Source organism: Zonotrichia leucophrys, chromosome 4A (genome assembly GCF_028769735.1).
Source record: "Zonotrichia leucophrys gambelii isolate GWCS_2022_RI chromosome 4A, RI_Zleu_2.0, whole genome shotgun sequence".
Taxonomy (NCBI): Eukaryota; Metazoa; Chordata; class Aves; order Passeriformes; family Passerellidae; genus Zonotrichia; species Zonotrichia leucophrys.
Window position 1 is genome coordinate 13,447,662 of NC_088174.1, and position 22,498 is coordinate 13,470,159.

General features: G+C 48.2%; 1 protein-coding gene across 5 annotated transcripts; it reads left to right on the forward strand.

The window, feature by feature from the left end:
- The first annotated feature begins 129 nt into the window (after positions 1-129).
- Positions 130-22,166, forward strand: HEPH (hephaestin). Of its 5 annotated transcripts, none has more exons than XM_064712630.1 (21): positions 130-235; positions 3,228-3,426; positions 5,433-5,677; positions 6,155-6,367; positions 6,933-7,112; positions 7,457-7,711; positions 8,287-8,455; positions 9,592-9,731; positions 10,525-10,656; positions 10,813-11,024; positions 12,630-12,780; positions 13,092-13,304; positions 13,631-13,835; positions 14,103-14,242; positions 15,125-15,256; positions 16,160-16,266; positions 17,030-17,252; positions 18,518-18,657; positions 19,024-19,186; positions 19,867-19,899; positions 21,442-22,166. In XM_064712630.1, the coding sequence occupies exons 2-21, from the start codon at positions 3,266-3,268 to the stop codon at positions 21,684-21,686; spliced, it is 3,459 nt and encodes a 1,152-aa protein (XP_064568700.1). In that variant the 5' UTR covers positions 130-235; positions 3,228-3,265; the 3' UTR covers positions 21,687-22,166. The 5 variants fall into 5 exon arrangements, with proteins under 5 accessions (XP_064568700.1, XP_064568698.1, XP_064568702.1 ...); XM_064712628.1 differs by lacking the exon at positions 130-235 and adding an exon at positions 464-582; XM_064712632.1 differs by lacking the exon at positions 130-235 and adding an exon at positions 1,564-1,582.
- Positions 22,167-22,498: the final 332 nt, after the last annotated feature.

The window sequence follows — 22,498 nt, forward strand, 5'->3', positions numbered from 1 at the left end:
CCGCCGCGCGACGCACCGGGGGGCGGGGCCGGCGCGCGGAGCGGCCGCTGATTGGCGGGAGCCGACAGACCTCGCCCCGGCGGCCGCGAGCGTGACTCTTGTTGTGCTCCCGGGGGAGCGCGCGGCTGCGTGACGTCACCGCAGGCATTTAAAGGGACCGCAGCAGCCGCCGCCGTCCCCCCGGGAGGTCCCCGGGGAGCGCTCACTCGGTGCCGCCGCCGGTCCTGCCCAGCAGGTGGGTGCCGCTGGCCGCGGCTCCGCCCGCGCCCCCGCCCGCCTTCCCGGGGCTCCCCGCACCGGGGGCGAGCCCTGGGCAGGGCGGGGCGGGACAGGCAGGTGCACGCCGCGGATCGGGCTCCGCGTGCGCGGCCGGGGCGCCGCCCGGCCCGGTAGAGGCGCTCCCGCAGGTGCGGGGCGGAGCAGCCCGGCCCGCCCTGTGGGCGGGAGCGGGCGCGGTCGGCGCTGCGGGGCCGGGCTCGGTCAGCCCGCGGAGGCAGAGCCCCTTTGTCCCTCCCGGGCTGGTCCCCGCCGGCGCTCCCGGTCCCGCTCCGCAGCCCCGCCGCGCCGCCTCCCGCTCCGCACGTAAGGGATGAGCCGTCCATCCTCCTGCCTTCCTTCTGCTTTCCCCTTGCTCTCGGGCTGTGGTTTCCCTGCAGTCAGGTGTCAGGGAATATCCCTGTATCGTCCTCCTCGGTCAGATAGGAGTTGGATCCCACCAACCCGCCTGAAATCTGATTTCCCTTCATTCGCGATTCTTGTGCTGTCGGGAACGCGGTATAGGGCAGTCCTGGGGGAGGATTCTGCTGTGAAGTACAAGATTCAGGAATGGATGTAGTATAAAACTTGAGTTGCTTTTGGTTTTCTTTCTTTTTCTTTCCTTAATCAAGGCAAATATTGATATCAACGAAAAATTGAAACCACCAACTTTTAAAACTAATTTAGTTACTTTGACGTTGCACTAATCGAGTAAATAAATGGTGATTAGTTACAGTGAAGGGTATGTGAGCCCCGACTTTGTGACATCTGCTACCTCTCCATTCAGGGATATTTTTTGCTGTTCCCTAGAATTACCCTAGGGGTGTGTGCGATGTTGGTCAAACTCTAAGCAGAGTCCAGGTGGGACTCTTGTAAAGCCTTGGGAAGGCTATGCCAAAGACCTGTCCTTGACTCACCCATGGCAGGGCACGGCACTGGTGGCTGTGGGTGAGCCCGGTGGGCGCCATGTGGGGCGGTGAGCTGGGCTGTGGCACGGCGGGTTTGTCTCTGTGGGCAGCTTTCCCACCCAGCCTGGAGAGCCGCTGCTCTGCCGTGTCCCGGTGCTGCCGGCACAGACCCCAGCCTGTCCCCGCTGCCTGGGCTTGGCGGCTGCCCGGGCCTTGAGGAGGCCGCCCCCGGCGCCCGGAGCTGCCGCGAACTTTGCCCTGAGTTGACACGAAGGCCGCAGCTTGGGCTGAGTCAGGAGCATCCCGCTGCCCTTCCCTCGGGCTGGGTGGTGGCAGGCTGAGGGCTGCTGCTGCTGTTTCTTTCCGTATTGTTGTCACCATTGCCTTTTTCTGGTCTTCTGCGGTGTGAAACAGCACAGGTATGGCTTTCCAGGCTCCTTCCTTTGAGTCTACGTTGGCATAGAATGAGTAAAAAAACGTGTTTTAGCTCCCTGTGAACAGCAGCAGGGAATAAGCTGAATGGTGTGTGGGGTGGGCATGAGCCGGTGTGCTGCTGTTGTTCCCACGCTGCTGAACCTGCTCTGAAGGGGCTGTTCTGTATCTGAGTTTTATCAGGTCTGTGACCAGGAGCTGCTGGTGGAGCCACTGGAGCAGAGCTATGCTGTGTTGATGGATCCAAAGCATCTCAGATTTAGAGATCCCTACTGCTTCCTTCTGAGAAATGAGGGAAAGATGTCTCTGAACTTTGTCCAATTTATTGACTATTTGGAAACAGCAATTCTTGATTATCATTCGCTTCTGAGAATAGCACAGCATGTTTGAAAATCAAGAAGTGAAGCTTTGAAAGTGCTTAGTCCATTGCCACGTGCTGGGGTTGAATCAGGTCTGTTGGGTATCAGATGTTAGATGTTTCAAAGCAGCTCTGTGTGATGCTGTGCTGGCTGAAAGCTTACAGAACATCCAGCTTTGCTGCAGACAAACCTTATACATTCATGTTGCTGTTACAAAGACAGTAAGAATAAGTAATGATAGTCTCTTTATGAAAAACCTTTGCCATGGTGCTGTGTCACCGTCCCATTCTGTATGAAAAGGAAAACTGATTATTCTGAGTTTTCTTGTTAGGTCATGCTTCTCATTCTGTTGCTTCCTGTTTCTCTCTGCAATTCTGAGTTGCTGTTGCATGTCTCAAGAGCTGTATCTCAACAGCTTCTTTAGGTGGGGTTTGTTTGCTGGCCTCATCCAGCTTTGTTAAGGATATCATTGTATGAGAACTTCTGTAGACATTTTAATGTGATTTTTAAATGCAGTTTAATCCTTCCTTATCTTTTGGTGTAGTTCTACTGCCCATATTGCATCAGGTTCTCCTTCATACAGGCGGTTCTTTGAGCCTTTATTCACAAGGTTCTTTGAGCCTTTATTTAACTGTATTTTGATGATTTCAGACAGTTTCCCCAACTATTTCCCAACTCTCTTTAGAGTATTTCTGGTGCTTAGTGCTAACAAACTTGGTGTCAATTGGAAGTTTTATGAGTAAGCTATTTGCTGATCAAAATCATGGGGAAAAGAACAGAACAGAAAGGAAAAACTTTGTGCAGCCTATTTGAGATATACTCCTGGATTACAGATAGCTGCTCCCTCAGAGCCATCTTTAAAGAAGTTAAAATTTAAAATTACTTCATAGTGACTAAACTGTACTTCCTCAGGTTACTTAAAATAGAGTGACCTTGGTGACAGTTTAAAATGTACATATACCAGGACTATTTTGTTGAGCTTGGTATCTGGAACTGTAAGATGATTTGGAATGTGAGCAATAGTGAAAAAAGGGTTAAATAAACTATTATGAGAGCAGCGCATTTGGTTTTGGGGACTCATTACCCATGGCATGATCTCCATCTGCCTTGAGTATCAATTTTGTTACAGAGTGATTTCCTTCTTCAATATTTGAGTAATAATCCCAATAATACTTATTATAACCCCTGATTTTTTCATACTCTCTCAAAATGTCCAGCACCTTTGAACCAAATGGTCATATCCTGTTCCATTCTTTTTGTCTTTCCCAAACAGGTGTAGCTTCCAAAAAAGCCCCTTCCCTCCAGGCTGAGATGGGCTCAGTCTGGTGGCTGCTGCTCTGCATCCCCCTGCTGTCACCCACATCTGCTGGGGGTGTGATCCGAGTTTATTACCTGGGCATCCACGAGGTGAACTGGAACTATGCTCCAACAGGGAGGAATGTGCTTGCTAACCAGAGTATTGCACGTAACAGGTACAGAACTTAGTCTGGGGCTGTCTTTGAGCTGTCTTTTGATGTGGAATTTAATGCAAGTTCTGTGGGGCATCTGAGCAAGCAAGAGACACACTCCTGTAGATTCTGATCTTTATGAGCTTAATGTTTAACTTGGTTTATGCTCCTGTGGTAAAACCTGTGTCAGTGGGAAAAGGGATGGTTATTCTGGAGAGTCCAGAACCCTTACACTGGAGAGAAGAGTATGGAAAACAAACACAGAACAGAAAATGGAGCAGATGCAGAACAGATTGTTCTAAAATTGCCCAGATTTTGCAATGCTCTACCCTGAAGTTTCATTTTGCTTAGTTCCAGCTGGTGATCAGCTTGTTTATCCTGAAGCATGATGACTTTTCATCTTTATATAAATGACTTCACAGAGCCAGCTTGTTTTTGTTTCAGTGGAATTTCGAGCCTTAGACTTAATGGGACTTCCTGCATGGGATTTTAGAGGCTGTTTGAAAAACAGTTTTGTTTCTCTTGCGAAAGTAAATCTGGAAACTGCAATAATTGGTTCAAGTTACTGCACAAATAGTGTTTTGGGTTTAGCTTTCATAACATCAAGCCTTTTTCTTTGGTTGGTGTTTTTTTGTGTGCGTGTTTTCTTTTTTTTTAAGGTTTCCATAGTATTTTAAAGGCATTTGTACCTTTTTCCTTGCTCCCATTTTCTGTGGCAAATAGCTGGTATTTTTTGACCTTCTCTCAGTCCTTTATCCTTCCAAAATAACTAACACTCAGGTTCAGACACCTCCTTCAGAAACAGCACAACAGGAACAAGAAGGGTGCACAGAAACATTAAGGTCTGTCAGTTTAGCATGGAAAAGTCTCTGTTCTCTGGAGGTGCTGTGTAGATGTAAATAAGTTCACAGGAAACACCCCAACATTCAGGGTTAATAAAGATGTTACTGCTGATTCCTCAAGTGGCAATGAGTGCACTGGATTTTGTTTGGTTTCTCTCATAATAAATGAAGAGAAGGAAATGAAATTCAGGGCCATTGAACTTAAAAGCTATTTAAAAACTCTTGACACTGCAAACAATTAGTTAATGGGACCTGTTTGTCCAATGATTGCAGAAATGCAAGTGGCAATTAGAAAGGGATGAGATGTTGATATGATTGATAGGAGTAGTAAATTATTTCAAGGAGGTTTTTTTTTTTGTTCAGAAGAAATGTACTGTGTGGAGAAAGAGGCACATCTGTAAAACGTCTTAAACTCTGCTGATAATGGCTGCAGGGATGACTTGGCAAAGGGCTGAACTCTGGATTGTATAGCCAGAGCCAAGCCCTGCCTGTTTTTGAATGATGAGGCCAATGTTTAGTATTTGCATCTCCACTGTTGATTCTCTGAGATTTGCACTAGGGTTTTCCTCCCTTGCAGGGCTGCTCATGCTGGGGGTGATCAATCCCAAGGGGGAAGTGAGAGGAGTGACCTTGTCTCTCATTTAGGCTGGTTCCGGTAATACCTGGACTGTGATTCATCTCTTATCTATTAAGAATTACCCATAATGAGCAAATATGCTTGTGAGTTAAACTTTAGTGCCTGTAGGAGGTTTTAGTTCTGGAAGCTGGTTATGTGCTGGGTATGAACCTGCCTGATCCTTCTGCTACTCTGGAAGGAATTTGGAAACTGTTAAGTAGAATTTCAGACTTCAAATTTTGGCCAGAGAGCTCAGGACTCCACTCTCCCTGCCTTGTGATTTACTGGAAATGGCACAGAGGAATCAAAGTGAATTTTGAAGAGCCCAGTGAAGGCTGAAGGAGGCATGAGAAGGGCTCTCCCTGTGACACCCACATGGGATTGTCTGGGAAGCACTGTCCTTCCCATGTCTTGTGTGCAGGGCACAGTTCAGGGAGCACTTTGTGTGTGTTGATGAAGAGCTGGGGTTGAGGTTGTGGCTGTAAAGTGAAGTGTCACCATCCCTGTGCTGCAGTATTGACCAGCTGTTGTGTATAATGATGACTCATGGCCTTTCCCTTTGAATTCAACAGCCAGGCCTCAGCATTCCTGCAGTCTGGGAAGGACAGGGTGGGAAGCACCTACAAGAAGGCTGTCTACAAGCAGTACACAGACTCCACATACACCACTGAGATCCCCAAGCCTGCCTGGCTGGGCTTCCTGGGGCCTGTCATCCGAGCAGAAGTGGGGGATACCATTCAAGTACACCTAAAAAATTTTGCTACTCGACCATATACAGTCCATCCTCATGGTGTTTTCTACAAAAAGGACTCTGAAGGTAAATGAGCTACTGCCATCATGGAGACAGATTTTTCTCACTGGGAATTTAGGAGTATACATGGAGGAGAGCTGTCCATAAAGCAACTGCATTTGGGTGTTTGGTGAAGACACCAAGCACTGGGTTAGCAGGGTCATGGGGCTGGAGTCCTGACCTGGGCCCAGATGTCTTGATTTTACAACCTCTAAAACACTGATCAGCTCTAGAGATTGTAGAGAGACTGGCTGTGGGGGCAGAGTGCAGAACTGAAGGCAAAGCAGCCCTAGGCAGAATGGAAATAATCCTGCTGACTGTGTGCTGACCTGTTTACTGGGCAAGTTGCCTTACAGTGGCTCTGTGCCTCAGTGCCTCTTTGAGGAAGTGATGATTAAACACTATTTCAGCCTTGGGATGGTGACTCTCAGCTCAGTATAAAGTGACATGTGTGGGCATCTTGGCTCTTCTTGAATGGATGTTGTGATTGCTCAATTGTTCTAGGATCCCTGTATCCTGATATGTCCCCCCAGGATCAGAAGAAGGATGATGCTGTTTTCCCAGGAAGGAATTACACCTATACTTGGACTGTCCCTGAAGATCACAGTCCAACAGATGACGACCCAAACTGCTTGACCTGGATCTACCACTCTCATATTGATGCACCTAGGGACATTGCATCTGGATTAATTGGGCCTTTACTTACCTGTAAAACAGGTAAAAACACCAGGAGAAAGCAGCTCAGGCCTGCAGTTCCATAGTGTAAAAGGTCTTGTGGTGACATGAATAGGGATAGGATTTGAAGATACTCTGTGCACCTCCCAGCTTCAGGGGGAAATGCAGCTTGATTAGAGAGGACAGTACCTGGGCTCTGGCTGGATTCTGGTCATTGTATTCATTGCATTCTCCTTATCCCATAGTGGTTGGGCAGGTGAGCTTGCAGGCCTCTTGATCCAAGAGAGCTGCTTGAATCCATGTTAAAAGCAAGACTTCTGCCCAAGATCTACTTTGTGTATGAAAATCATGGTGACTGGTTGGTTCCAGCAGTGAGAAGACTGCAGGTGTTGTAGTTGAGGTGTGCAGTGGCAGAGCAGCTTGGGAGAGAGAGCTGTATTGGCAGGGATACATTGGAAAAGGGTGAGCTGTGAGGGTGGTGGGAAAGCATCTGTCTCCAGCTCATGTGACAAGACTCTCTCTGCTGCTGTGGTTCTCATCTCTTGCCTGATGTGTAATTTTCTGCATGATTATTTTCTGCATTCATTCCTCTCTCCTTTCACCTCAGGAACGCTGACTGGCAGCTCTCAAAGGCGCTCGGATGTGGATGTTGATTTTTTTCTGATGTTCAGTGTGGTGGATGAGAACCTAAGCTGGTACCTGGATGAGAACATTGCATCATTCTGCACAGATCCTGGCTCTGTGGACAAAGAAGATGAGGAGTTTCAGGAGAGCAACAAAATGCATGGTCAGTGTCACCTCTGTGAGGCCACTGTGTCTGCTGAGACACTCAGGAGTGTCAGAGCTCCAGGATCTGCTCTGAGGTCATGTGCTTAGCAAATATCTCAGGGACAGGGCAACAGCTCCAGAAAATTAAAGTATTGTTTTGGTTTCTTATCTTTGGCTTGAGTAAGCTTTTATACCCTTGGCTTTAGGAATGAGCTGTGGAGCTGGGCTCTCCAAAGCAGAAGAGGAGGAGGATTTCTGCTTAGGTCCATCATCCTATTGTGTCTGTGCTGTCACCCACTGGCAGGAAGGCTCCTCTGAAGGCTCCTTTTCTGCTCTCTAATTTTGGCTTGCTTGTTTTTGCAGCTATTAATGGTTATGTGTTTGGCAACCTCCCTGAGCTGAAGATGTGTGCTGGGGATTCTGTTTCATGGTACCTCTTTGGGATGGGCAATGAGATTGATGTTCACACAGCCTACTTCCATGGAGAGACACTCAAAATCCGGGGCCACAGGACAGACGTGGCCAGCCTGTTCCCAGCCACTTTTGTCACAGCAGATATGATCCCCAGGAACCCTGGGAGATGGCTGCTGAGCTGCCAGGTCAATGATCACATACAAGGTAAGGCAGGGGGTGGAATATGTTGTGGACTCTGTGTCCTCTGGTTTTGATGTACATGATGTACAGTGTGGTAGGGAACAATGTCTTGGGCGTGGAAAAATGTCCCTATGACATTTTTCCCTATCACCCACAAATGAGTGGGTGATGCCTTGGACTCGACGATCTTAGAGGTCTCTTGCAACCTCATTATTCTGTGATTCTGTCTTGTAAAATTGGAGTGGGCTGGTTACTAATGTGCAAGGCAGCTTTGGTGGAGGTGACTTGTACCATGGTGTGATGTTTGATGTTGGGTACAGCTGAAAGCTGAGATGAGGCAGTGCCTTAAGAGCTCTGGTGTCTGTAAGAGGCACTTGCATGATAGATCTGAGGACAGCAGAAGACTCCAGTCACTCTAGGTCCATACTTCCATAGCATCCAATATCTAAGGTTGGAAGTTCTGCTCACAGAACTCCTTGCTGTGGAGTTTCTCACCTTCTCCCATCCATGTGCCTTTTGGGACAGCAGAGGGGAGCTGGGACTGTCCATCAGGCTGGCTGGAGGGGCTAAGTGAGTGTCCACCTTCATGTTTTGGGCAGCTGGGATGGGGGCACTCTATGAGGTCCGGCCCTGCTCTCGGCAAGCTGCAGCCGCCAGCCTGGGAGGGAGAGTTCGGAGATACTTCATAGCTGCCAAGGAGGTGCAGTGGGACTACGGCCCCTCAGCCCTCGACCAGCTCACTGGGAAGCAGCTCACTGACCCTGACAGGTGAGTGAGAGCCTGCTGGGCTTGGGCAGGGTTTGGGGAGTCTGGCCTGTATCAGGAACACTGCTTAAGAAAGTGTGGAATTTCTTTCTTTTCAAAATTCATGCCTGCTGCTCACATGGGGTGCATTTCCTGGGAAGGAAAATCAAACCCTGCTGTAGCTGGACTGCACTGAGAGCAGCACAGGTACCTTGGGGCCTTCCCATGAGAGGACTGTGTGGCACAGCTGTACGCACAAGCAGCAGAAGTCCCAGCAGATGTACACCATGAGCTGCCACATTTGTCTCTGGGCTTCATTTCTGCTTGCTGTGCCTAACCTAGGAACAGATTGATCTATTTGAGAAATGATTCAAAAAGCCCCTGGTGCAGCAGACACAGGGTGGCATTGCTGTCCTGCAGATGGGCCTCGGGCTGGTTTTGCTGCAGGATGCAATTTCTAGGAAATCAGATGCCAGCACTTGGGTGGCAGCTCTCCATCCCATGATCAGGGCTATCAGTTAAAAGACTTCCTGTTCAGTCTTTGGCTAACTGAAAGAGATTCTTCTCCTTCCACAGAGATGACGTCCCTTCCCTAGTAATCTGTGGGAGAGGATGTTCCTTATTCAGATGGAGAAGAGGAAATGTAGAGTGGTTAATTATTTACCCAATGTCATGCAGCAAACCTTGCAGACCTTAGACCTGTGAGCTGTGGCCTTGTAACTGCACTGCCTCTCCTGCAAGGCTTGTTACTTATATTTGGTGAGGGTGGTAGTGGAGGAAATAAATACCTTTACAGCTGTTTATTTTAGTTGGGAATGGGGCTGTCCCCAGCTTCTGAAGAGGTTGGAGTTCTAGCACTGCCTGCCCACTGACTGCATTGCAGTTTTGTTCATTCCTTCACACATCTTGTGGTAGTGATGCTGATCTCACCTGGGAGAGGGCTTTGTGCTACAGGTACTCCCTGAACACGCACACAGGTGATGAGTCTGTAAGGGCAAAAAAGCTTTGTAGAATCCAAGCTGTGCTTGTTCCAAACTAGAGGTGCTGTCCTTGTCTGAAATACTGCTTGATTTGGAGATGGTGATGGCCTTGCCAGTGGGAGCAGGGGAGCAGGGCTCATTGTTCTGTGACATGGCCTGACATTTGCTTTTTGCATTTAGCCCTGCTGAGCAGTATTTCAAGCGCAGCCTCTACCGCATTGGGGGTGTCTATTGGAAGGCAAAGTATGTGGAGTACACTGATGAGAGCTTTCGAGAGGAAAAGCAGCAATCAGAAGAGGAGAAACACCTTGGAATACTTGGTGAGAATCCTCCAGGAATACAAATCCTCTGTCAGTGTCTGTCTGAAGGGTGCTGATGGTGGGACTGCCAGGTGGCTGTGCCTGCCTGCTCATTTTGAGGGGCAGGGAGGGGCACAAGAGCTGCTTCACAACAGTCACATCTGAGCAAGGCAAGGTGCAGGGTGGTAGAATGGACAGAATCACTTCAGGGGTCATTCTGAAGGTGTTCTAGAGGTAAGAGTGAGGGATGCAGTATAGTCTGTGTGACTAGAGCTAAACAGATCACAGCAGTAGCTCCTGGTTATGTGTTTTTGACTGAGCCCATTTCAAGGCATGCTGCAAACCCCATTTTCTCACAGAGAGCTTTCTCTCCTGGATGGGTTCTCAGGAGCAGGCATGGTGAAGGCTCATAGCTCCTCTGGCCAGCTGGGTTGTGAGCTTACAGACTCTGCTGGGCTTGGAGCATCTCACACCTCTGAAGCACGTGTTTTGGGTGGCTGAGGGGGCCATACATGGGTGGAGGAGAGACATGGGCTGATCCTGAGGGCATTCCAGCACATCTGCCTGTTCTGTTACTTCCCTGTATGAAGGTGTGATGCCTCTCTGAGGTCTCCTGTACACCCAAACTACTTTCAGACAATCCTTGCCAGCCCCTGCTCCCATTGAGCTCCCTTCAGCAGCAGCAAAGCCAGACCATCTGTTGCCTCTCATTTTTGGCCCTGCAGCTTGGAGGAAGGTGCCCTGTTTGCTTTGGTTTTTCTGATGGCCTGGGGAAATGCTCTGTTGCTGATGTGCTCTCCCTGCTCTATTCTAGGTCCGGTGATCAAAGCTGAAGTTGGTGACACCATCCTGGTGACGTTTTTTAACAAAGCCTCCTGGCCCTTCAGCATCCATCCACATGGAGTGTCCTATGGGAAGGCATCAGAGGGGATGTGGTACCATGATGGTTGGTGGATCCCTTTCCTTGAGTACCCCCTATCAGAGGTGCTGGGTGTTTGGTTGGCACAAATTAAGTAGAGCCTGCTCTGAAAATAGCTGATGAGAAGGTGTGACAGAGTTTGTGCAGGGATTTGGGAATAACCCTGTAATCCCTGTTTTAAAGGCCTGTCCCAGAATGGGGTTTCTGTGGCACCACTGCACAACTTCACCTACCACTGGACTGTGCCAAGGCACGTGGGGCCCACATCCAGTGACCCTCCCTGCCTCACCTGGATGTACAGCTCAGCTGCAAACCCTGTCAAAGACTCCAGCTCGGGCCTAGTGGGGCCTCTGCTCATCTGCAAGGCAGGCACTCTGGATGACAACAACAAGCAGGTAAAGGGGTTTTCCTGCCCTGTTCCTACCAGGTCTTTGCTTCCTTTCTCTACATGAAAGCATCAGGAAAACATTAGCATACTAAAAACAAATGTGTAGTAGTGTGAGTCCAGGAGAGTCAAATCAAAGCCTTGTTGTTGGCCAAGTTGATGCTGGTGCAGCTGGTATCAGCTTTTTCCAGGCAAGTAGTGTTCTGGGAAAGGCCGGTAGTGTTCTGGGCTCTCAAGAGCTGCCCTCAAAACAGTTCCTGAGCTCTGCTTTTAATTCACAGATAAACTTGGCTAAACAACTGTTATCTTGTAGCAGTTACTTTATTTCTTGCCCTGAGGCTTGTGTAGCAGGCTGCTTTCAGAGAGGCACTGAAAAGGCATTTTTGCTTGCAGGTGTTCTGCTTGGGTGATACAATGCTTTGAGGTTTGGGTGAGCCTCATTTATTCTGCCAGAGAAGTTAATTTTCAAGCAGAGCTGGCTACAAAAAAACATGTGAAAATCCATGTCAGTCTTATGCTTTTGATGAAGCGATGAAACCCCAAGGAAGCCAGAACTTCCTCTTGGAATTTCACTCAGATTTCCTGGCAGTAAATCTAGGGAAGACAGTAAATTGATATCCCTGAGGAGGTACCAGACAGAGGAGCAGAGCCTTGTTGTAAAAGACAGCAGATGGCAAATCAAACCCCAACTGCTGTCCTGCAGTGTGGCTCAGGGACTGGTGACAGATCTGGGGACTGTCCTCAGAGCCTTCCTGGGGGAGCTCACAGTCAGTGGGGACACCATATGACTAAACCAGGAGTGCAGAAGAAATCAGTGTGCACCCAGGGTGGAAATGTGGATCTGCTGAGCAAAGAGGATTGGGAGTACATACAGCCCTTGAGGTGAAGGAGCTGTGATAATGATAAACATGGGCAGGTATTGGAAGCATGTAAGCAGAAGAGACAGACCTTTGTGAATGTAAGAAAGAGAAATCACCTGGGGTGGCAATTCTGGCTCCACAATCTCAGGCAAACCTTTAATGAATGTTTAATTGTGGAAGGTGCATGGCCATTCTGCTGTACCCATGTGCTGCAGCCTGGGAATGGCTCACCTCAGCAGGCTGGCTGCCTGTGTGCTGCTGGGGACAGTGACACCAGCAGGAGAGTCTGGACACCATCACAGTATTCTTGTAATGGGAAACACTACGGTTTGGAGTGCATTTCTTAGGAGAATTAACACTTTGAAGGATTTAGGGTAATTAAAAAATCCCCAATCCAGGCCTGTGATAGGAGGCAGGAGGGGTGTGGTGTGGTCATCAGCCTGCCTTGTGTCTGGGCTCTGGTCTTGGGACTGGTTTGGACAGACAGGTGTAGGGGAGGAAAGGGACACTAACTTCATGGCCTTGACTGAGTTTTGTTCATTTTATTCATATGAAATATAATGGAAAATGCACAAGTGATGCCTTTTGTGAAATAAAAGAGGAATGTTCAATATGAGTAAAGGCACAGAATCCTGTCCCTCAATAAGCCATGTTTTAAAATAAAGGAGAATGCAAGACCCAAGCAAAAGAGATTTAACTCTAAGGATACTTAATTGTTGCATTTTAAAAGTTAACAACCATCATTGTAATTATAGAAAGGGATCGACAAAGAATTTTATCTTCTCTTCAACGTGTTTGACGAGAACCTCAGCTGGTATTTAAATGCCAACATAAAGTACTACTTGAGGATGGAAGAGACATCTGTGGAAAAGGATGATGAGTTTGAGGAATCCAACAGGATGCATGGTATGGTTGGATGCTGCTCTCTGACATCAGGGATGAACCTGCAAAGCACGGGCTGATGTTCACCTAAAGGCTGAGCTGGGGGCTGGAAGGGCTGTGTGGTGTTTGCCTGGAATCAAGCCAGGCTGGAGGCACCAGGAGAGACATGGACAAGCGGCACAGCTGTCTGGAGAAGTGTGCTCTCAGTGTACCCAGGGGTGAATTACAAACAAGTTACCTTTCTTCTGACTGGCAGGCTTGTCCTACAAGGTGTATGCTCAAAATCTCCTGGCTGACACCTGCCTGCAGAGAGTTAATTGCTTTCTCCTTTCCAGCCATCAATGGACTTATGTTTGGTAACTTGCCTGGGCTGGATGTGTGTGAAGGAGACAGAGTGTCCTGGCACCTCCTGGGCTTGGGCAGCGAGGCAGACGTCCATGGAGCTGTGTTCCAGGGCAACACCCTGCAGATCAACGGCATGCGGAGAGATTCAGCCAAGCTGTTCCCACACACGTTTGCCACTGCTTTCATGCAGCCTGATCACAGTGGTGAGTGCCTGCACAGCTGCCTGGGCAGATGGAAGAGTCTCCCATTGTGGTATTTGCTCCTGTGACAGATTGTCTAGCATGGTATGAACTCTTACAGGGTCAGCTCTGCCACAGGTTCTTACTGTGTAGGAAAGCTTCCTGAGATGATGTTTGTGTAGCACTTTGTTGTGCCATTCCTGCTTGATTTCTCCAGTGACTCCTTTTAACCTTGGCCTGTGGCAGCCAAGCTCCCTAAGCAGCACAGAGATACACCAAGCACATACTGACACTGCTCTCCTGGAATCTTCAAAGGCAACTGATTTCCTTGTTCATCCTGCCTCCCCCAGGGACTTTTGAGATCTACTGCCAGACGAGCAATCACTACCAGTCTGGGATGAGGCAGCAGTACAGCGTTTCCAGGTGTGGCAGGACGGGCTCTGCCCATCACTACAGGGGAGTGAGGACGTTCTACCTCGCCGCCGAGGAGCTGCTCTGGGACTACGCGCCCGACCGCAGCTGGGAGAGGGAGCGCCACAACCACTCTGCACAGAGGTAGAGCCCACCCTCTGGGGAAGCCTCTGCCAGTGGCCCAGCAGACCCTGCTGGAGCCTCTTGGGTGTCTTGGTCACCCTGTGTGACCTGGTGCACGTGCTGGTGGTGCTGCTGGTGGGAGCGCAGCCCTCCGTGTCATTATGTTCTCCTTTGCAGCCCAGGCTGGCTCTGGGAAGCCCCTTCAGCTTGTGAACCCCCTGACACAAGTTAGTTGTTTGTTCCCCATGAGGTTTGGGTAAATCTCAGCACTTGTTCTGCATTTCCCAGCTATGCTGACGTGTTTCTGAGCAATGAGAATGGACTGCTTGGCTCCAAGTACAAGAAAGCAGTTTACAGGGAGTACACAGATGGCACTTTCCAAACCCCCAAGGCCAGAATAAGTGGTGAAGAGCACCTGGGGATACTGGGTAAGGATTTGTTCACAGGGTTCACCTTCCTCTCACACAGAAATGGGACTGAGGCTCTAAAGCTGCAGTGGCTCACAGCTGTAATCTGAAGGCTCACTGGATATTTAGGCATCTCCTGTGTCAGTGCAGAGAAATTGGGGCTGTCTCCTACTCACATCTGCCACCTTGGAGACAGCAGTTAGAAGAGTCCTGTGCACAGCTTGTAGGAAAGTCTGGGCTTTTCCACTTGCCTTTGCACCAGTGTTCTGTCGTGGCTTGGGCAAAGCATATTTCACAGCTCCATGTCTCTGACTGTGGGACAGAAACAACTACTGACTTCTGGACAGGGGTCTGAGAAATAAAGGGGAAAATCTGTAGCTGTGAGAAATGCTTCTGGGGCAAGAGCAGGCAGCCTTGGGAAGTGGAGGAGCATTTTGCACTGACTAGTGGAGGTCTGTGGAGACAGAACTCTGAGTTATGAACCAAGGCTGTAAGTGGTGTCAGGGCAGCATCTGCAACTCAAAATAGGCTGCAGCTCTGATTTGAGACACTGTCAGGCTCAGTTGAATATTACTACATTTTTTGAAACTGATAACAAGTGGTGATCAACATGGGATATTTACCATAGCAGTATTCAGAAATCAAGCCTTAGCTGTGCTGGCCCCAGTTAAGATGTGTAACCTCCTTCATTGTCCTATTGTGAAAATCATTCTGGTTTCCTAAGACTTGCGTTGGGACTGACATCCAATTCTCTTTTTGGGAGGTAGCAAAGAGGAAGGGGAACATCATAAATATTATAAGGTAATATTTCTGGGAAGAAGATGTTGAGAGAGGGGTGGGAATATCCCAGGAGATGTGCTGATGGATTTTGCTGGTCTCAGAGCTCACTCTTCCTGTCTCAAGGCCCTTTTCTGTGGGCGGAGGTGGGCGACATTGTCAACGTCGTGTTCAAGAACAACGCCTCACGACCCTACTCCATCCATGCACACGGGGTGCTGGAGCAGCAGGCTGGACACCCCCAGGTGGCAAACCCTGGTAGGTCCCTTCTCTAGCTGCATTCCTGTGTGGGCTCACTCACACTGCTGATTTTATCCCAGAGCCACACTGGTTTCCTTCAGCAGCCTCAGATGTCCTGGTTTTGTTACAGTAGAGTGCTGGGACTGGGCAGTAACTGGTTTTTCAGGTCCAGCACAGTTTCAGTGGTACCATTTGTGTGGGGATGGCAGCCCTCTGGGACATGAGTAGGACATTTTTCTGTGTGCAGCATTATCCCCCCACACTGAGTGGGGTCTGTTTGTGGGAAGGGGAGGGTGATGGCAGGTGACAGCTCAGCCACTCCTGGGATGGGGGAGTCTCTTCTTTGGGATGCATGAGCACAAAAGTATGAAAATGGAATGAAATGGGAGAAATGCACAATTGCTTGCTGGGATCTGACCGAAATGGCCACTTTGTCTTATGATCCAGATACCAGTGTATTTAATTTTTGGTCCCCTCCAGCTTGCACAAACTGTCCAAGCCACAGTCAGGCTGTCATCCAGATCCTGTCTTTGTGAAATGGGCTGTTAATATAAAAAAAGGGTGATTTTAAACCCCAATTTGAATCAGCATCATAAATTCATTTCAAAGAGAAGAAAGATTATCTTAAGCTCCATCTGAATGAGCTTCCATGGTCATTTCCATGGTCAAGTCCAGTCTCAAAAGCAGATAAACCTGTATTGTGCTGGTACCAGACGTTGTTTACATCCTATGACCCCCTCAGTCTTGCTCTGAGAGGGGATCTTCCAGCCTGCTCTGTGTTTGGGTAAGGCAGATGCAATATCTGGCAAATACAGAATTTAATTTGGGCTTTGGAGACAGGATTTTCTTTTTCCATTTGGTTTTGCTGCCCCTTGGTGAGTGGGTGTGTCACGGGGTGTGTGGTGCTGCTCTGTCCCTCAGGTGACATTGTGACATACCGCTGGGAAGTTCCTGAGAGAGCTGGGCCAGGGCCAAATGATTCAGCCTGTGTGCCTTGGATCTACTACTCTGCAGTGGACCCAGTAAAGGTAAAATAGAAGTTATAACCAGAAAAACCTCATTAGAAAAAATTTTTACCCCACTTAGAAATCAATGTGAGTTGGGTACAATTTAGAGATTGGCCCAGGTAAGAGGTAGAAGAATCACCTGGTAACATGTCCAGCCTTCTCCATGGAGAGGAAATAATCTGAATTTTCCTGATGTCTGTCCTTATTTTTTCCTAACAAGCCTTCATAAAACAATTCCATCGTCTCTCCTTGCTACTAACCTCCCTCCAGTTATTTGTAGGCTTTTAGAACATCTCCCAATTGATCATGGTTTGTACTGGTGAGAGCCATAGGGCTAATCTACAAAAGGCAGAAATTGTCCAAAATAAACCTCATGAATAAAGCAGGCAGATTTGACCATTGCTAGTAGTGTCATAGCACTAATTTCACAGGGCAACAACCTGGAGGATCCTGCAGGTTGTAAACCTGTGAATGTGAACCATCACATTCAACCCAGAAATAATGGCCTTTTTATCTCAAGTTGCAGATGTTTTTGCAGTCACCAAGTGCAAAATACTTTGATACCATCCATATTTATGACTTTTGGATTTGCATTTATAAGAGCACGTACAGTTCCTGTTCCTGTGCTTCAGTGGCTGATGCTCTCCAACAAGAATAATTGTACAGCAGCACTGGTTGTTTTAAGTGGGGTGATGGGGGAATAGAAAACAATTGCTGAAAGGCAAAGAACTGCATAAAAGAGGGTGAGAAGGTCCCTGGCTCAGCTCTCCTTCCTTCTGCTCAGGACATGTACAGTGGGCTGATCGGGCCCCTGAAGGTCTGCCGGAGAGGGGCCCTGCGCTCCAGTGGGAGCAGGAAGGATGTGAAGAGGGAGTTTGCTCTGCTCTTCCTGGTTTTTGATGAAAATCAGTCCTGGTACTTGGAGGAGAATGTGGAACGTTTCAGTAAGGGAGATCACAAGATCAACCTGCTGGATGAGAAATTTGTGGAAAGCAACAAAATGCACGGTAATGTTGGTGTTGATTCTCCCTCTCTAAGTAAGTAAGGGAGCCTGACTTGTGGTGAATGTCCTCATCCTTTCCCATTATCAGTGGCACAGACAGAACTAAACTGTCTGTTCTCAATATTGCAGCACACCTACAGCCCTCATCTTTGATCTGCAGTGAAGGCTGATCATTGTGGCTGTCTCTGTAAGGAGGAACAGCAACATCCAAGCCAGAGAGGTTAATCTCTGATGTGTCTGAGTGACTCAGAAAAGGAAATAAAATCAAACATGAAATTAACTTGTCAGACAAATTTAATTCTGTTTGTCTCAGGGACCATCAGAGTATGTTAGGCTTCAAATTAATTTTCTGAGCTGTGTGGCTGCAAGATGTGGCTCGGTTGTTTTAGCTGTTTTAGGTTACTTCTACCATAGAAGGATGAACACATTTGTTTAAATTAGCATGTTGTTTATGTTAGTTTCTCTCCATATTATATCAAAGATAACCTCAGCAAAACAGGTCCCTTGACAGTTGTGGAAATAAGAATAGTGAGGAGTTGCATTTTGTGTACTGTCATTACTGCTGGTTTTGTATGGGAGATAAAGACTCTCCAAATACACATCCATGAAGGTGTAATTGTTAACCCTGTATTACAGCTAGCAGAACCACCATGCTGAACTTGGATACTTGCTTTAGGCTGCACAAATTGCCCAGGTCAGACCTGGGAGTAAAAACCTGGTGCTCTGCCCTCAGATCCTGCCTCTTTCCATCTTACTCCCTCTGTTGTCATCTGAGCATGAAAGTCTCCATGTGTGTGCCATAGCAGTCAGCTCACTCACTGTTTTGATCTCTTTCCTGTATGTGCAGTCACAGCAGAATTCCTTCTTGAGAAAGTAGATAAATCCTACCCACTGGCAGGATTTACTCCTTTTCAGTGTTCATCAAGGAAATTGCTCAGACATTTATGTGCATGTAGATATATACACATTTCTCCATCATTGGGCTGTAAATGCCATTTTTATGCATTTTGACTTGTAGAAGCAACCACTACTGGCTGACTGCAGGTTTTCAGCAAAGGTGATTTTTGAGATTTATTTGAACTGAGCTACAGCATGGCCTTGAGTGCCAGTGACTTGTCTGTGAGCAGAGAGGATAAGTAGCTGAGCTGGGGGACACTGACTGCTGGTACACTGGGTGCTGTATGAGCTTTGTAGCTTCTAATTTGTGCAGCACCCATGCAATTTCACTGACAGCTGACAGCCTCTCCCCTCTGTGTCATTCCCTCACAGCAATCAATGGCAGGCTCTATGCCACCTTGCCTGGGCTGACCATGCATGAGGGAGAGAGGGTGAACTGGTACCTGCTGGGAATGGGTCACGAGGTTGATGTCCACACAGTCCATTTTCATGCTGAGACCTTCATATACAAGGTAAGAATATCTGCTGATGGTAAAGCAGATACTGACCACTGATACCAGCACTTCTACTTGTCTCTGTGTTTGAATGTATTTTAATGAGACTGCTGAAGCTCCACCCAGCTAGGAAAAGGATGTGGTTTTACACATCCCAGTCTGACTCCCTGAGCCTTTGTTGTGCTGAGATGTCCAGCTTAATCCTTGTTAGGGTTAGGCATTACCAGACTGTTTGCTTTCCAAGCTGGAGGTCTGGAGCTGCTTTTTGAAAGCTTTGGGGTTTTTTGAGCATTAAAAAGCTGAAGTCCCCAGCAGCACTGGCAGAATTTTCTTCCTGAGAAGATGCATTGAGCTTTGCTGGTAATGGTCTCCCTTTTCTGACAGAATGGCAAAAGCTACAGAGCAGATGTTGTGGATCTGTTCCCTGGGACCTTTGAAATGGTGGAGATGCTGGTTGGGAACCCTGGGACGTGGCTGCTTCACTGTCATGTGTCTGACCATATCCATGCTGGCATGGAGATCCTCTTCACTGTCCTGCCTAGAGGAGGTAGGGAGCTGTCACTGTGAAACATCCAGCAGCACTTCTGCTACTGCTGTGGAATTCTGAGTGTATCTCAACTCTCACATACTATAAAAAGCCAGTTAATGGAGCAGATAATTACTTAAGTGGTATTAAATTATGATATTCCCTTTAAATATGGTAATACCTGGAGCTGGAGTTAAAACAAATTGTTTTCTGGAGTTTACATTACCTGTGTTGTTATTCTGAGTTTTATTTTTAGTTTGTGTGAAATGCTGTGTTCAGCTCTCGGCCAGTAACTGCTCTTGCTGAGAACTGGGAGGTGCTCAGAGGTGAGTGACCCTCAGTACTGGAGCCCACATGGTGATGTGGTTTTAGATGTTATTACCAAAACAGTGAATGCCCCAGTGTTTCAGCTGTAGGTGACCAGTGCTTGCCCAGTGTCAGGGCCATCTCTGGTTCTCCCTCAGCACTTTTCCTTCTGAAGGATGAAAAGGGTTGTGCACTGGAACTGGGGCTGCCTCTGGAGCAGGTGATACAAAAATTCTCATGTCATGTAGAGAGGGAAAATATGGACAGGACAAAGGACAGCCTGCTAGTCCTGGAAACCATGCTGCCTCTGGGTCTGACCCTTGCCAGATGTGCCTTGTTCTGGGCTTTGCCTGCTCAGCCCAACACCTTCTCACCCTCCTTTTGTTTCCTTTCAGAGTCAGAGCTGGAAGACATCACTGCCACCCCAGGTATGATGTGTACAGCACTGCCAAGCTCTGTCTGTGGGAAGGGGAGAGGGCAATCCCTGAGCAACAGAGAGGTTTGGATCAGTGTAAGGGGAGGGAGGAGCACACAGCACCCACAGCCTCTACTCTGCCAGCCTGGCAGGTCCTTGGTGTGAGGCCTTGCTTCAGTAGATAACAGGGAGGGCACCAGTCTGTCCTCTGGTGATAGAAATAGGGGAGTTGGGCTGGTTGGGTTTGTTTGCCTGTGTTAGGTGGAAGAGATTGGTGACCTCACACCCTGTTGTGCCTGCTATGAATGGATTCAGATTCAGAGTCTGAGCTTAGGTACTGGCAGAGATTTGGAGGAGGGTGCCTGGGATGGGTTGTCTTCCCTCTTTGGACTGTCAGTGACCCTGTGGTTTAGGGAAGTTTCACAATCATCTCTACAAGCTGAAGGGATGGAGTCAGCATGCAAACAAGCACATCTGCCTTCTGCTCTGATGTTCCCCTGAGAAAAGAGCCCAAGCATGTGCCTGGAGTTTTCTGAGCGTTGTAAAGAACAGATGTGAAAGGCATTTGGTTGAGCAGCATAGGGAGAAGGGGAGTAGTAGATATGATGCTCTTGAAATTTTCTGTGGTAGAAGTCTGAGTAATGTTCACTGGTGGCTTATTTTCCTGATTTTTCCTCTTCACAACTCCATTTTTCAGCTGCTGTGAGGAAATACAGCTGAGCTAATTTGAGAGCCAGTTCAGGCCAGCTACAAATGCAGCCACTTACCTACAACTCAGACCTTCTCCACTGATATTTCAGTCATTTTCTCCCCAACGTTTTCCTCACTCAAAATGGACAAACCAGAAGAGGAGTAGGAAATATGTGAGAGCAATGGTGGCCGTATATTAAATAATTAGGTTTCATACCAAATGCAGATATCAGCTTGTGTGTGCTCAGCAGGCGGAAACCTTGGCCAACAGTTGTTGCCTGAGCAGACAGCCCTTTTTCTGAGGAGGTGGCTGCTACCTCTGTGGAGGCACAAGCAAGCTCAGGTGGCTCAGCATGGGCATGACTGAGTGAGTGCACTCAGGGGTGTGTAGGACAGCAGCCATGGGCACAGAGAGCCTGCACTGGGGCAGCTTGCAGCAGCCCAGCCTGGACACGTGTTTTCATGTCTGGGCTGGGCACTGCAGGGGACACTGGGCCTGGACACCTGTGAGACACTGTCAGGTTCTGGGGTGGAGCAGGTTGGGGAAGGAACCATCCATCTCAAATCTCTATGTGGGCTCAGGGATGAGGGTCTGATGATGGATGGCTCCTTTGAATCATTAAGATTGGAAAAGACCTCTAAGATCATTGAGTACAGCCATGAACTCAGCACTGTCATGTCTACCACTGAAACATGTCTCTAAGCTCCATATCTACACATCTTTTGAACATTTCCAGGGTTGGTGATTCCACTACTTTGCATCATGTTTTTCTTAATCTTAATGCTCCTTTGTTGCATTTCTTGCAACCTTCCATTTCTGGTATTGCTGGCTGTTGTTGCAAATACCTTTCTGTTTGTCTCTCAGGGTTGGCACTTGAGGATGAGGATGGGTCCCAGAAGGTGATGCTGTTTGGATCTAAGGTGACCCAAGGACAGATAGAGGCCACAGTCATCTCCCTGGCTGTTGTGGGAGTGCTGCTGCTCGTGGCTGCTGGTGTGCTCCTGGGAGCAGTCATCCATCTGGAGAGGCAGAGGAGGCTACGGCGCAATCGCAGATCCATCCTGGATGATGGGTTCAAACTCATGTCTCAAAAGAATTCTGGGCTCTGAAAGCCATGTACAAACACTGGGCTGTGTGCTTGGAGCTGGGGCTGGATCCTTGTCCACAGCAAAGATTTTGGGGCATCATTTCAATTGTGCACTGTGCTTCTAGAAGCTGAGGAGGGAAAGCTGGAGCCCTGACCTCTTCATATATTCTCCTCAGCCCTCCCCTCAGCCATCTCTCTCCAGGAGAGATCCAAGGACTCTCTGAACTGACTGAAGACAAAGAATGTTTAAAAAAGCTCCTTCTGGAATACTCTCCTTCCCCAAGGAAGAGAGGGGACATTTTCTTCTCTCCAGAACAGCTCCAATTGGTCTTTCCTAGCAGAATAGCTTAGGCCAGATTCCAGTCTTGCTTCATTGCCAGAACTGAGTTGGGAATTGTTTCCCAAGAAACTGTGAACCATTAATGTAATTAATTTGAAGGAGAGAAAGATATTTTCAGCTTTGTGAATCAATGAAGAATACAGAAAAGAGATTGTTAATTTAGAGTTGGATTGCTGTTATTGATGAGTGAGTGGGCAGACACAAATTCAGGGCACTGCATACCACTGTGAGAACCCCATCAAGGACCATGGTGAGCTGTGCCTCACTGTCAGCCTTGCTGTGACACATCCTTTGGCTCTTTGCTGGGGGTGGGTGGTGGGACCAGAGTTCTGTAGCTCACCTGTGGGCTGTGGTAGCCATCCTCCAGCATCAGTGTGCCCACACATCACCATAACATCCTCCTGCCCTGTGGGTCCAGTACTGAGCCCTTCCCTGTAAATACCTGTCCAGCTCCCTCCCCTGAATCCCCATTACCCAGATGGATGCAGGTTAGT